The sequence below is a fragment of the Poecilia latipinna genome, unplaced genomic scaffold (assembly GCF_001443285.1).
Source record: "Poecilia latipinna isolate Pla-1442-1.1 unplaced genomic scaffold, P_latipinna-1.0 Scaffold704, whole genome shotgun sequence".
NCBI lineage: Eukaryota > Metazoa > Chordata > Actinopteri > Cyprinodontiformes > Poeciliidae > Poecilia > Poecilia latipinna.
In genome coordinates, this window is record NW_015113320.1 from 130428 (window position 1) to 143032 (window position 12605).

Genomic DNA, 12605 nt, shown 5'->3' on the forward strand with positions numbered 1-12605 from the left:
TAAAGCGGTGTTATTTTAATAAAAGTAGCACTCCTTTAGTTTACTCTACTCCAAACAGCCAGTTTTGTCTTTCTTTTCAGTATCGGGGAAAGTATAGTAAGCTTTTTTTCTTTCTTTTCTAGCCAGCAATAAGTGGGGAGGGGCAGCGCTACACTTCCTGCGCACCGGAAGGAACAAGAATATTTGAGTAACTGATATTTTCTGTAGCATCTCATGAAAGGGATTTTAAACTGTAAAAATTATATGGTGGAGAACATTTTTTAAATCATATTTTTCCCATGGTACTGTTAACCAGCCTGGTCTCATTTATGTGTTGTGCTGTCTGTGTAACTATGCGTACATTCCTGCAGCTGAAGAAATGGCAGCACCACATGCATGAGCAGCTGAAAGCCCACCAGCTGGAGGAGCTGCTGTGTTTGCAGGAGCAGCAGCACAGACTGCTGGGGCTTGGGGACGAACCTCAGATCTGCACTGAAGGTTAGAAAAAGAAGCTTCTTAAATTGCTTTGATTAATCTTTTTTTTTTTTAACTGGAAATAGAAAATATGCATACCTTCTCTATTTTATGATCCACAGAAAATCCAGGGCTGCCAGGAGCACAATGGCGAAAAGACACGGTCCAATGCAGCCCTGATAGGAACTGCGGCCTGCGGCAGGAGCTGCAGCTCTCTGACCAGCAGGAACATGAAGATGATGAGGGTAAAACATATTTGGTTTTAGGTAGAAAATAAAAAAAATCTGCTTGGTGTCACTTTGAGATGAATTTTTGTAAATTGTTTATGTTAACCCATTTTTACACTTTGTAATTCCTGCAGGCATGTGGGACTCCGGCGAAGAGAATCCGAAGCAGAGTTTAGAGTCGGATCATGCGTGCATGCAGCCGGAGGCCAACAGCAGGCAGCAGGAAGACGACTTACATGACAGGTAAAGACATCTTTTATTTGAATTAATATTAAAAATGCCAATATCTCCTCAATTAAACAAGCAGCAAACACACTTCAACATGTCTCTCTTATATATGTCCTTTTAAATGAGTGGAATTTCTAATAATTATGCAACCATTTGCCCTTTGTGGCTTTTCTTCAGACCCATAAAACCAGGCATTGGGGGGCAGAAGAAAACCTTTGAGGAGCTTCTGGACGAGCAACTGAGGCTGGAGGAGCAGAGGCTGAAGTCTGCCCAGCAACAGCCTGTAAGAGAATAAATACCTGAAGATTACTCTGCAAGTTTCCAGGTCTTAGTTTATTCCATTTTTCAGTTGTCAATATGATGTGTTTGACTTTTCAGAACTAGGATGTTTTTAATGCAGGATTAAAAACCCCATCCATTTATTAAAAAGAACAAAAATAATTTAAAATTGACATATTTTTAAAATTATATCTTAATATAATAATTAAAATAAATAATACATATACAAAATATAAATTAATAAATACATATAAGATAAAAATAAATACAAATTAAAAATATAATTTTTGTATTTACATCTGAACAATTAAAAAATCAGTTATTTGAATCTAGTAAAATCTGAAAGTTTGACCTGGAACCTTGGTTGTTTTTTCATTTTATTCAAGTGCTGACATTTTAGGCTTTAGAGTTGTTTCAGATGTTTTTTTAAGTTTGTTCAACCTTTTGTATTCCGATCTGATCAGAAGCCAGCCAGCCCTGAAGCCGCGTTCCCTCCCAAGCGGCCCTTTCTGAAACGAGGCCAGGGCCTCTCCAGATTTACCAGCAGCTCCAAGGCATCAGCGCAGAAAGCGAAGGACAAGAAGGAGCAGAAACCACAGGCGATCACCCGCAGCAACTCTGCACCCAGTTCCATCCTGAAGGCCAGCTGCAGCACCGGCCTGCCGCTTCCCGTCCAACGCAAAACCGCCGTACTCAACAAGGAGAACCGAGGGAGGGGGCTGCGTTCATCGTCGCAGTACGTCAGGGCTGAGAGCAGGGCTGCGCGGACGACCAGGGTCCTGGGGAGTCATCAGAGACAGAACACCGGACCTGCTACTGCACCAGAACCCAGACCGGTAAAGCATCTGCTGGAGCCGGAGAAGGAATATAATACGGGTGTCCCAGTCCAGGTGGTGAGGAACACCGGTCCCAGTCTGCAGCCGAACCCTGTGATCAAACAGGTGGGGTTGTCAGGCGATGCCGGGAAAGAGAAGAGTTGTGTTTCTAAAGCGCAGTCGGCTGGAGCGGGAGGTGGAGGCGGACTTCCTCGGGATTCCTTCGAGCTGTCGTTCCAGGAGAAGCTGCAGCGGTGGGAGTGCAACCGGCAGCTGGAGAACATGGAGCTGGGAGAGTTTGAGCTGCTGGAGCAAGCGGCCGAGGAGCTGTCCTTCTCATCCAACTCCTCCTTCGTCATGAAGGTGAGGAATACAGATTCATGTCCAGTACCAAAATCTGACAGTCAAATTCAGTGGTTTCTGTCTGAAAACCTTAACTGAGCTCTAACTTGAGGAGTAAACTTCAGTTCCACTGTGATCAAAACCATCCAAAGTGAATTGAAGTGACTCTATTCTTAATTACCCAACTAGATTTATTTATTTTTTCTCCATTTGCTCTGCAGGTTCTTTGTTTGGACCAGCAGAAGAGGCACTCTGCCATTGGGCTCCACCAGAGGCGACTCTCCTCCACCCCCATCAAGTCGACATCAGAAAGCAAACCTCAGAAGGGCAGCGGAGTCCAGCTCACCGACGGGTCGGAGCGTGAAGGGATTTCTCTGGAGTCAGTAGCGTCTGAGGGCAGCATGAGGGGCAATGCGCTCCAGAGCGAAGTAACCGAGGGAGGACGGGAGTCTGAGGCGCCACAAGACGACGAGATCTCTGAGTTTGGAGGCAAAGAAGTCACCGTTTGTTTTTCAGCTCCTTCTAATCCCACTTACGACAAGAGGTCTTACCAGGATGAGGAGAGTCTCGGGGAAGAAGTGGAAGAAGATGACGATGAGGAGAGTGACGGCGTCGCCAGCAACGCCGATGGTTCCACTCTGATCGAGGATGGACGCGACCGGCAGAGGAAGGTCATATTTGACGACGACGACACTTGGAACGACCTGGACGACACGGCCGTCACAGAGGACAGCGACAGTCGGGGGGTCAGTCCGGTTCCCAAGCTGACAGCCGGCAGAGTTTCCCCACTGGAGAAGGCCGTGCTGAGGAAAGTAGCGGTGAGCAGAGCTGTGGAGCCGGATGAAGGCCCAGAGTCTGAACTCGCACCAGCTTCTCAACTCATGACCAGACTGTTCCCCTCGTTAAAGCCCAAAGCTCAGAGCGCACCTCCCCCTGCTGCACCTGCTGCTTCTGAGAACAGGAAACAGGTCGACACAGGTCAGACGACACTTCCACTCTTAAAGGGGCAGTATTATGTGAAATCAACTGTTTTGAGCTTCACAGCATGTTATAATGTTATTCCCTCATCAAAACATACCTGGAGTGTTTTGCTTTGTTCTTTAACGCATGTTTGAAAAATCTTTTAGTCTCCATGGCAACCACTCAGCTGTGCAAAACACCTGGGTGGATCTAGTCCCACCTTCAATACGCAGTTCCTCCACGGAGCTGCAGTTTCCAAATTACAAAGCAGCCCTCTCCCATTCAGATCCTTCAGACAGCAAGTAGCAAACAGCTGGTGGAACTGAGCATCTGCTGAGCTCAACACAGAGCTGCTCCTCAGTGTAAAAACGTTGCTAAAGGGTTAATAGAGGAGAGATGTGATGACTTCCTGAAGGCAGAGTTTAAGAAAGAGCAGGAGTTTCTTAAAGTCCCCATTTCAAGGCATTAAATTACAAAGTAAAATTTCTTCCAAGTCAAATTTGATATATACAACGACTCAAGGTAACAATGACTTGATTGTGCTATAAAGTGATACTAAGCAGCTGGAAAACACATAACACTGCCCCTTTAAGATTCTGTGACTGAACTTTTCCATAGTTTAGGTTAGGGTAAAAGCTAGTGGATTCCTGTGTTGTTTTTTCTGATGTTTTATTTTTCTGTGTGCTTGTTTTCATCTGCAGCCCAGCAGGTCCAATCCAGACAGCTCAGAGAGAGGCTGGCTGAGCTGGAGATGGAGATAGAGAGGTTCAAGAAAGAGAACACTGCACTGACCAAGCTCAGGCAGGAGAACGAGAGAAGACAGGAAGACCTGAGGTGAGGCTGGAAGGAAGAATTTTGAAGGGTTTAAAATAAAAAAAAGGCAAAATGACAGATTTTTTTTTGTTTTTGAGAAGAATCGTTTCATCCTCTGCTTCCTTGAAGAATTGCCTCTGTATGTTGTAGGAAAGAGCGTTTGATGTTCGAGGAAGCAAAAGCCCAGGAGCTGGCCAATTTTGAGGAGTACAAGAGGGAGGAGAACAGGAAGCTGCAGAAAGAGCGCAAACTGTTTGAGAAGCACGTGTCGGCGGCCAGAGCCATCCCTGACAAAAAGGAACGGGAGGAAATCCAGGTTCACGTCACACATCACTCATTTAAATACGTCTGTGTCTTTACCCCTAAATATTTCACTGAGTAAACTTGTAACTAACAGGCTGGTGTTTGAAACCACTTGCTAAAAAGCAGAAACAAAGCATCAGCATCTTCCTCCCCCCACCATCTTTAATCCCAACATTGGGGTGAACACGTCGACTTCAAACGCAGTGCCAGACCTTAAGCTCGCCATGCTGATGCAATAATTAGAGCTACTGTGATGTCACTGTAATCCTTTTACTGTTGGACCTTGTTACCCACACATAACACATGATTCATAGAGCCACAAACAAATATTGTTCTTGACAAACATTCCCGTTTGAGAAATAAATAGTATTAAATAGTGAATTCATTTTGTTGAATTTTCTATTTATTTATGTTCTCAAATAACAAAACCAATTCCCATCATACAGTCAGTTTTTAATTTTTTTTTTAACGATCATTAAGTGACATTTATCATGACAATGATGAATTTGTCTCGATCTGTGCCCGCCACTGTGCCTCCTGCAATGTTTTCTGCTTTTCCAACAGTTGTTGAAGCAGCAGCTGAGCTCCCAGCAGGAGGAGCTGAAGAGGAGGGAGAGCCGCTGGGCCTCCACACACGGCCGCCTGCGGCAGCAGATCGACTCCCTCCACCAGGAGAACGACGCTCTGCGGGACGAGGTGCAACCACTCGACTCAACGCTTACGCTTGAACCCGACATCCAGTTTGCCTCCAGGTAGATCAGTTCACTCAACGCGCTTTTTGAACTCTGATCTCAAGATTCGAACGCTGGAGAAGCTGCGCCTCAGTGCCTGGAAGAAAAGCTCCGCCTCCGCAGAGAAAGGCGTCCAAACGAAGGACGGGCCCAGAGTTTCAGAAAGCAGCTTGGCTAAGGGAGTGACGTTTGCGGTAAGCTTGACTGTCTATTAATTTTATCTTGTTAATCTTTGCAAAAAGCTAGATAAAATACTTCACTGACGTGGACACGTCCTGTTCAGACTCCCCTGGACTCCAGAGGAAGCAGCTCCAGCCCTCCGCTCAGCTCAGCAAGAAGGAACTCGAAGGATAACGGCCAAGCAGCCGCAGGTAGAAACCAGAGCTTCGTAGGATTTATAGTCTGGAAGAATATTTATACTCTACAGTCCTTGGTTTACTGTAGATCAGGACTGTCAGACTCATTTTTATTTTGGGCCACATCGAGATGATGAATGTTCTCACAGTGCCAGAATGTATTGATGAAACCTTTTCCAAGACTGTTAAAATATTAACAAGTAGCACTCTGATTTGATGAATACTGTTTAAAGTTAAATCATAAGGATCTTTTCACGTTGAGCAGTTCATCTTGGATTTTACGATTGTTTTTCCAAGATTTTTTTAAATCCCGTTAAAAAAAAAAGACTGACTTTGTGGTGCTAATGTATAAATATTAGCAAAAATTTAGCAATATTTGCACTTGTATATGACGGCAAATGTGACTTTTGTTACTCGTCGCCATGTCAACGCTGACTTGACTTCAAAAAAGGCTGGGGCAGCAGTGTGGAAGAAAGAAATGCTGCCACCTACAGGTGGGAGTTACCAATCAACTAAAAAAAAAAAAATTTAACTACCATTTTTGTGAAAAATTTGAAATAAGCTCACAATTATACAATAGCAAGAAAAACGGTGGCGGTCTGTTGAGTTTGGGTGATTTTCTGTGAAAAAGTAGAAACTGCTTTAACCGCTGAACTTGTATCTAGGAGTCTGGAGGGCCAGAGAGGAAGCTACGACAGGCCGCATTTGGCCGGCGACCCTCGAGTTGGACACGTGATTTAGATGCTTACAATATTTTAGAGATGAAATCGTCTCCCCCTGGTTCTATTAGTCGAGTGTGTGTCATGTCTGCTGGATAAAGGGATGCCTTCAGTTTGCATAAACGCTGTCCAGGCTGTTCTTAGCTTGACTCAGCTTGACTTGAAGGTGTGCGTTCTGCAGTAGGAGAGTTTTAATTGGATTCTACGAGCTTTGGGCATTACAAAGTTAAAGCCCGTCGTTGCGTAACGGTTCTTAATGTGGACGGTGGAGTAATTTCATTTGAGTAAAACCCTAGGACATTTGAAAAAGCTGTTAATATGCTCAATTTAAAAGTGTGAAGTGACAGTTTTGTTCTTTTTCTGAGGTTTAGACATATTAAAGTATTTTTAAATCCTTGAATATGAAAAAATAGGAAGAAAAACCTTCTTCAGGGTAATTTAGAAATTACACCAACAGGACTATTCAGACACAAACATGTCCTCAGAGTAAACAGATTTGTCTCTCGTTGATGTTTAAAGTATACAACCTCAAGCTGTTTACGGCGGCAGCCGGAATGATGATTGTTGGTCTTCCTGCTCTGCGGTCGTCAGCAGGGATGAAAAGCAGCCTGAGGAGGTCAGTCGGATCTTCTCTGTCGTCCTCTTCAACGTTTTCTGGAAGAAGGACGGAGGAAAAGCCAAGACCTACGAGCAGGAGCCAGGAAAAACCATCCAACCAGAAACCAGAGCAGGAGCACGACTGCTCTCCAGTAAGAGCCGCCGCCATTAGAGCTGTTCACTCTAATGTTGTATTAATCTGTTGAGTAAAACAAGTTTACAGATAAAACTTTACTTCTGATATGAAAAACCGTTTTGTAGTTTTAAGTTTACTGAACACTCCAAGTTACAAATAGCAATACCTTTAAGTTTTTTTTTTTTTTACCTGAACCTCTGGTGTGTTTACAGAGAATAGCTCTAGAGCCAGAACAACTAGAAAGCTGCGAGACCCGTGATCCAGAACTACCTCAGGAGGTCATCACACACCCCGATGGCAAGGTGAGGCATTTAAAACCGGAGAAAATGTTTGGAGAAAACCTGCCAAGCAAAACGTGATTTAAATGGAGAAAGTTAGAAAAACAAATGCAATCCCTTTAAAAGCTTAGAGGAACTTTATGTGGTGATGAAGGGCTTCTCAAACATATTACAGGAGGTAAAGGTATCCAGATGCTTCTTAATTAGGTTTTCATTAGTTATGAGTCATGAATAAAAACAAACATGCTGAAAACTTCCTGTTTTATGAATCACTTTTTAAGCCAAAATGCTGAAATTAACTTTTAATCAATAAAGCTATAACTTGCTTAACTCCATCTCTAGTTGCTTAGAGATGAAATGACAGATTATGAAATTGTTGGACAGTTTAAAAATACGTAAGCCATTACAGTCAGCTGATTGATGTGTGCATCTTTGTCCTGTGAGTTTTGCTGAAAGCTCTCTGTGCTGCTTTCAGGTGGAGAAGGTTCTGGCTGGTGGCGATCGCGTCATCGTCTTTCCCAACGGTACCAGAAAAGAAGTTTCAGCAGACGGGCTTTCGGCCAAGGTCACCTTCTTCAATGGAGACACGAAACAAATCACAGCCGATCAGAGAGTGGTGAGCCTTTCTGTCCTCCAATAAGCTTCTGGATATATTGATTAGACATGACTGAGTGAGGAAAGTCCAAATCTCATAGTCCTCCTATGTGCTTCCTGCAATCAGATCTACTCCTTCGCTGAGGCTCAGACCACACACATCACTTACCCTGACGGTATGGAAGTCCTGCACTTTCCCAACAACCAGACAGGTGAGAGCAGACGTGGTTTTTATGTAGCCCTCTAAGTAGGGGTGCACCGATTTATCGACCAACCGATTTGTGACATATTACGAAGCTGATCTCATCCACCGATTTTATCTAGTTTCACAAAGGTCTAAGAGTCGGCCACTGTCCTCTTTTGCTCTCCGGTAAGAAAGGTTTAACTGACAGACCGGCCCACCAAGTCATGTCTGCACGTTTATAATTTACAGTAGTGACCCCACTGTTGCCAACTCAACAGCTTTCTTGCTATATTGAGCAACATTTCAAACAAAAAAAATCGGAATCGGCAGGTTAAGCTTCTTAAAAGATCGGTAATGGGCGATCGGCCAGAAAACTGCAATCGGTGGAGCCCTACCTCTAAGTTCTAGACTAATCACCAAGTGTGCTTATCATTCAAATCAATGCAGTTATCAATTTACTGCATATTACATCTATCAGTCCCTCCAGTTTTTTGAGAATTATCATGGAAATTCAGGCAAAAATCAATAAATCCCTTCACTTTTTTTGCACTAATACATAATTAGGAGTTTATTGCTGATTTTCCTCAAATTGTCAAAACTTTACTTGTACTAAACAGCTGCCTCAGCCCTAATTGATGTCGGATTATAGCCCTTAATCTATACCGCGAGTAATAAAAATTTGCATTTACTGTCATAAATAAGTGCAGATATTTCCAAATTAGTACCACAAACACTTATTTTTATTGCAAAAAATCACAAAACAATCGTGAAATCCTGGAGGGACTGAAAAGATGTTCAATGTTTAATTTTAAGAATTCATTGATATTTTAACAGTTTGTGATCAGGTTTTATCAATACATTCTGGCACAACCGGCCCTTCAAGATCATTCATGACTTTGATTTGGCCCAAAACCAAAATGAGTTGAGACTTTCTAAGGATGCGTGGAGACCCTGTGTAATCTTATGTCATTGCAACTCAAAGTGCCTCATGGAAGTTAATCAGATTTTCACATTTAGAAGATAAGAACATTTTTGTTTAAATAAGCAGTAAATTAACACCAAAATCATAAAAAAAAAAAAGACTTTTCTTTATGCAGACTCTTCAGATATAATTTATTTTCGTTCCAGAAAAACATTTTCCAGACGGCCGCAAAGAAATCACCTTCCCAGATCAGACGGTGAAGAACCTGTTTCCTGACGGCAGAGAGGAAAGCGTGCTGACCGACGGGACCATCATCCAGGTCAACCCGTAAGTTCACTGACAACACTTCAGACATCGTCTGCCGTAAAAGTTAGTCTGAAATTTTTTAGACTTTGATATTTTTTCAGCATTCAATTCAGTACTAAAAAAAAAAAAAACCAAAAAACCTTCTGGGTCTCCATCCTTAAAGAGGTACAAGCTGAAACCATTCAGTTTGTTGTGATCTTCTTCCACCGATGGAGATTTCCATTAAGCTGCCGGTTCTATTTGCATTAGGGACGGCACCAAAGAGATCCACTTCAACACGGGCCAGAAGGAAATACACACCGCTGAATACAAGAGGCGGGAGTATCCAGACGGCACAGTGAAGACCGTTTACACTGACGGCAGGCAAGAAACTCGCTACCCCACAGGGCGGCTTAGGCTCAAGGACAAAGATGGAAACGTCGTCCTGGACAACCGGCTGTAACCTGCTGCACCAAACCAGCATTTTTAAAGATGGAACTGAGTTCTGCTTAATTTCATCGAGTGCCTCCACTTCTTTAACGCATTACAACAAATACTAGGTAAACGTTTAACACTTACATGGATTTTTTTTAATATATATTTTGTTTTTTTTATTGTGTAAAATATTAAATATTTATTTTTGTAGATGGATGTACATTTTTTTAAATAAATTTTATTTTTTATTGAACTTTCATGTTTCTGAGGTATGAAAACATTTATGTGTGTTAAAGAAAACTCTCAGCAGACATCATGTTGGCACTTGGGGACTTTTAATGAGTAGCTTCACACAAAAATGACCAAAAAACCCAACTGGTCATGAAAACATTGGTCACTTATACTCAACAGCCAAACATGAATTAAATCACAGTTTAACAGCCAACAGATTTATGCAACTTATTTTTTTCCCCAACAAGTCAAAACTAAGAGTAGCGTTAATAAAACAATATCTGAAGCCCAAACCGATGGGAACAAGAACACCTGGAAAACAGAGATGTATTGTTCATGAAAACACGCCAAGTTTAAAGACCCCAGTTAGAGAGTTTATTTTAATTTCTGAGAACTGGAAGCTCACCTGTACGTTTTAGTCGAGCTCAGCCAATCCGCTGTTCACCAGAGGCAGATGGACCAGCTCTCTGTCCTCGTTGAAAAGCTGAACTTTGAGCTCTGGCTCTCGTGACTGCAGAGAACGAAGAAAAGTGTATTAAAATTAACGCATTTCTGCTTCTTCTTTGTTAGAGACAATCACGTTACTTACAATAACAGTTGCTGTGATGTTGTTGTGCAACAGATCGGTCATTTCCATCACAGCCTTCACGCTCCACACCGGGCAGTACGGCAGGACGTCTCCGTGCCACTCCACGCTCGGAGCCTTGAAGCCGGCGACTTTGACTTTTATCGCGCGTGTCGGAAACAACAGCAGCTCAGGTGGCATCTGTCGCAGCCTGGCAGGAAGACAGGAGTTTGAAGGAGGAAATAAAAACCATCTGTGTCTACAGTACGTCAGAGCTACCAGGGCGAATCTGGATAATTCGAATTTAGAAATGAGTTTCCCTCGGTGCAAATAATTTGTTCCACTTTTCCTCAAAAATCTGCACACCACTCAAAATAGTCACTTAGTCCTATGTGGAGAATATATTCTGCCAGGCCAAAGAAGAGGTCGATTTTAACTTTAATTACAGCACAAAGTTGCTGTGGTATTGTTTCGATAAGGTGCTGCAGTGTCGCCAGATTCATTTGCATCCAGTGTTACACAAATTTTTTTCATTAACTTCACGTCAAGAGACCAGCCAGTCAACCAGGAGTTTTGTTTTGCAGGGTTTCAACTCAAATTTAAGACTTTTAAAGACCACTGCGAATGAAACTTAAGACTTTTAAAGACCACTGCGAATGAAACTTAAGACTTTTAAAGACCACTGCGAATGAAACTTAAGATTTACATCAGGACAGAAATCGATAAAAGAAAATGGCAAAGAAATCATACGGCTTAGCAACAGAAGTGAGCTGTTGGCTAAGGCAAACATCATTTAGCCAACTGGAGATAAATTTCCACTTACCCATGATGGACATAAAAACAAATAAAGCTAGCTAGCTCTACCTTTGCTAAAAGACGACTGTGAGTGACTTAAACAGAAAAGTCCCATCAGGGAAAAAAACAAAAAACTACAAGATTACAACAAAAGACCTGACATTAATATATTTAAGACCTACTTTTAAAAAAATGAAGTTAATATATTTTAAGACTTTTAAATTTGGATACATGAGTTTAAGACTTTTTAAGGATGTGGAGACATCCTGGTTTGGGTAAATTGGTAGGGCTTGCTTCAATTGTAACTGGTACATTTGATTCCCCTCAGTTTATGTGGTCCACATCAAATTGCTGTTGCACCAGATATTTTTGTCTCGAAGTCAGAAAAACTGTTGCATTTCAGTGGAACATTTAAAAGAAATTTTAAGTCACTGGGCAAAATTCATACTTGCTGGTTGGCAAAGAGTCGTCAGATCCAAAATCTACGTGTTGAACCAAGATCATGAGAGGCTCTATGCTGGTGAACTTCATCAGCCTGGCCCGGTAGTACTTGCCATCGCTGTACTCTGCCAAACATGGACCACCTGAAAACCAAAAATAGGTATTTAAATGAAGTTTAATGTGTCAGTACCTGCAGGAGTTACACCACTGAGACCACCTGTAGACTGATTTGAACCCTAATCCAAGTTAGTAATGCGTAAATAGGCAGGTGAATGCAGAGCAGTGTTTGTTTTTATAGTTTGAAATCTGTTTGTGATCTCAAGATCTTTCTGCATTAGCAGGTTGTCATAGAGGAAAGTTGGTTCAGGCTGCAGACTGTAATTAGTCCCCAATAGACATAATTTATTACAGAAAAAAACTAACATTTTTACAATACTTCTACTCCCACAAGTATAATAATATCTTTGGTGATCAACTATATATATTTGACCTTAGCATACAAATATGACTGAAGTCAACTCCATGATTTCAAGAAGAAGAAGAAGACGCCTGATAAGAAACCTCTGATTTCTCCTCATAAACAGGTAAGAAAATCTAGAGAAACATTACCATATGGAAAGCTGGTCAGTCGTGGCAGAGAGGTGATGTCTGCATTGATTCTAGTCAAAGCTTCGTCCAGAGAATCATCCATCATCTCTGAATCAGCGGTGTCCTTCAGGGGCCACAGGAACATCTACAAGACAGGGAAGGTGAAACACTATTAATAAACTACTTAGCAGCTTCAAACAGGCTGGCAAAAAATCAGCAACAACCACCATATTTTTAAAAGGTAAATCTTATTAAAGGGCCGGTGTCCTGCAACTTTTATGCATGTGTCTGCTTCAACACGCCTGAGTAAAATAATCATGACTGCTTA

General features: G+C 42.1%; 2 protein-coding genes across 6 annotated transcripts in view; one reads left to right on the forward strand and one right to left on the reverse strand.

The window, feature by feature from the left end:
* The window catches only part of cpap (centrosome assembly and centriole elongation protein), a 15549-nt gene extending 5814 nt beyond the window's left edge, over positions 1–9735 (forward strand). For 2 of the 3 annotated variants that reach the window (XM_015045050.1, XM_015045049.1), the window contains exons 3-19: positions 351–477; positions 576–698; positions 815–923; positions 1086–1191; positions 1652–2365; positions 2566–3322; positions 4006–4138; positions 4268–4433; positions 4985–5116; positions 5217–5345; positions 5435–5522; positions 6818–6975; positions 7172–7261; positions 7713–7853; positions 7959–8043; positions 9144–9264; positions 9493–9735. In XM_015045050.1, the coding sequence (XP_014900536.1) occupies positions 351–477; positions 576–698; positions 815–923; positions 1086–1191; positions 1652–2365; positions 2566–3322; positions 4006–4138; positions 4268–4433; positions 4985–5116; positions 5217–5345; positions 5435–5522; positions 6818–6975; positions 7172–7261; positions 7713–7853; positions 7959–8043; positions 9144–9264; positions 9493–9685 (3372 nt within the window). In that variant the 3' untranslated portion in view covers positions 9686–9735. The remainder of the gene's footprint in view (positions 1–350; positions 478–575; positions 699–814; positions 924–1085; positions 1192–1651; positions 2366–2565; positions 3323–4005; positions 4139–4267; positions 4434–4984; positions 5117–5216; positions 5346–5434; positions 5523–6817; positions 6976–7171; positions 7262–7712; positions 7854–7958; positions 8044–9143; positions 9265–9492) is intronic. The other variant, XM_015045051.1, reaches the window with a different exon arrangement.
* A 240-nt stretch (positions 9736–9975) lies between these two features.
* rnf17 (ring finger protein 17) overlaps positions 9976–12605 on the reverse strand; it is a 123792-nt gene continuing 121162 nt past the window's right edge. For 2 of the 3 annotated variants that reach the window (XM_015045047.1, XM_015045045.1), the window contains exons 36-40: positions 12299–12422; positions 11697–11832; positions 10478–10664; positions 10295–10399; positions 9976–10200 (exon numbers count right to left, since the gene is read on the reverse strand). In XM_015045047.1, the coding sequence (XP_014900533.1) occupies positions 10304–10399; positions 10478–10664; positions 11697–11832; positions 12299–12422 (543 nt within the window). In that variant the 3' untranslated portion in view covers positions 9976–10200; positions 10295–10303. Of the gene's footprint in view, positions 10201–10291; positions 10400–10477; positions 10665–11696; positions 11833–12298; positions 12423–12605 lie in introns of all 3 variants that reach the window. The other variant, XM_015045046.1, reaches the window with a different exon arrangement.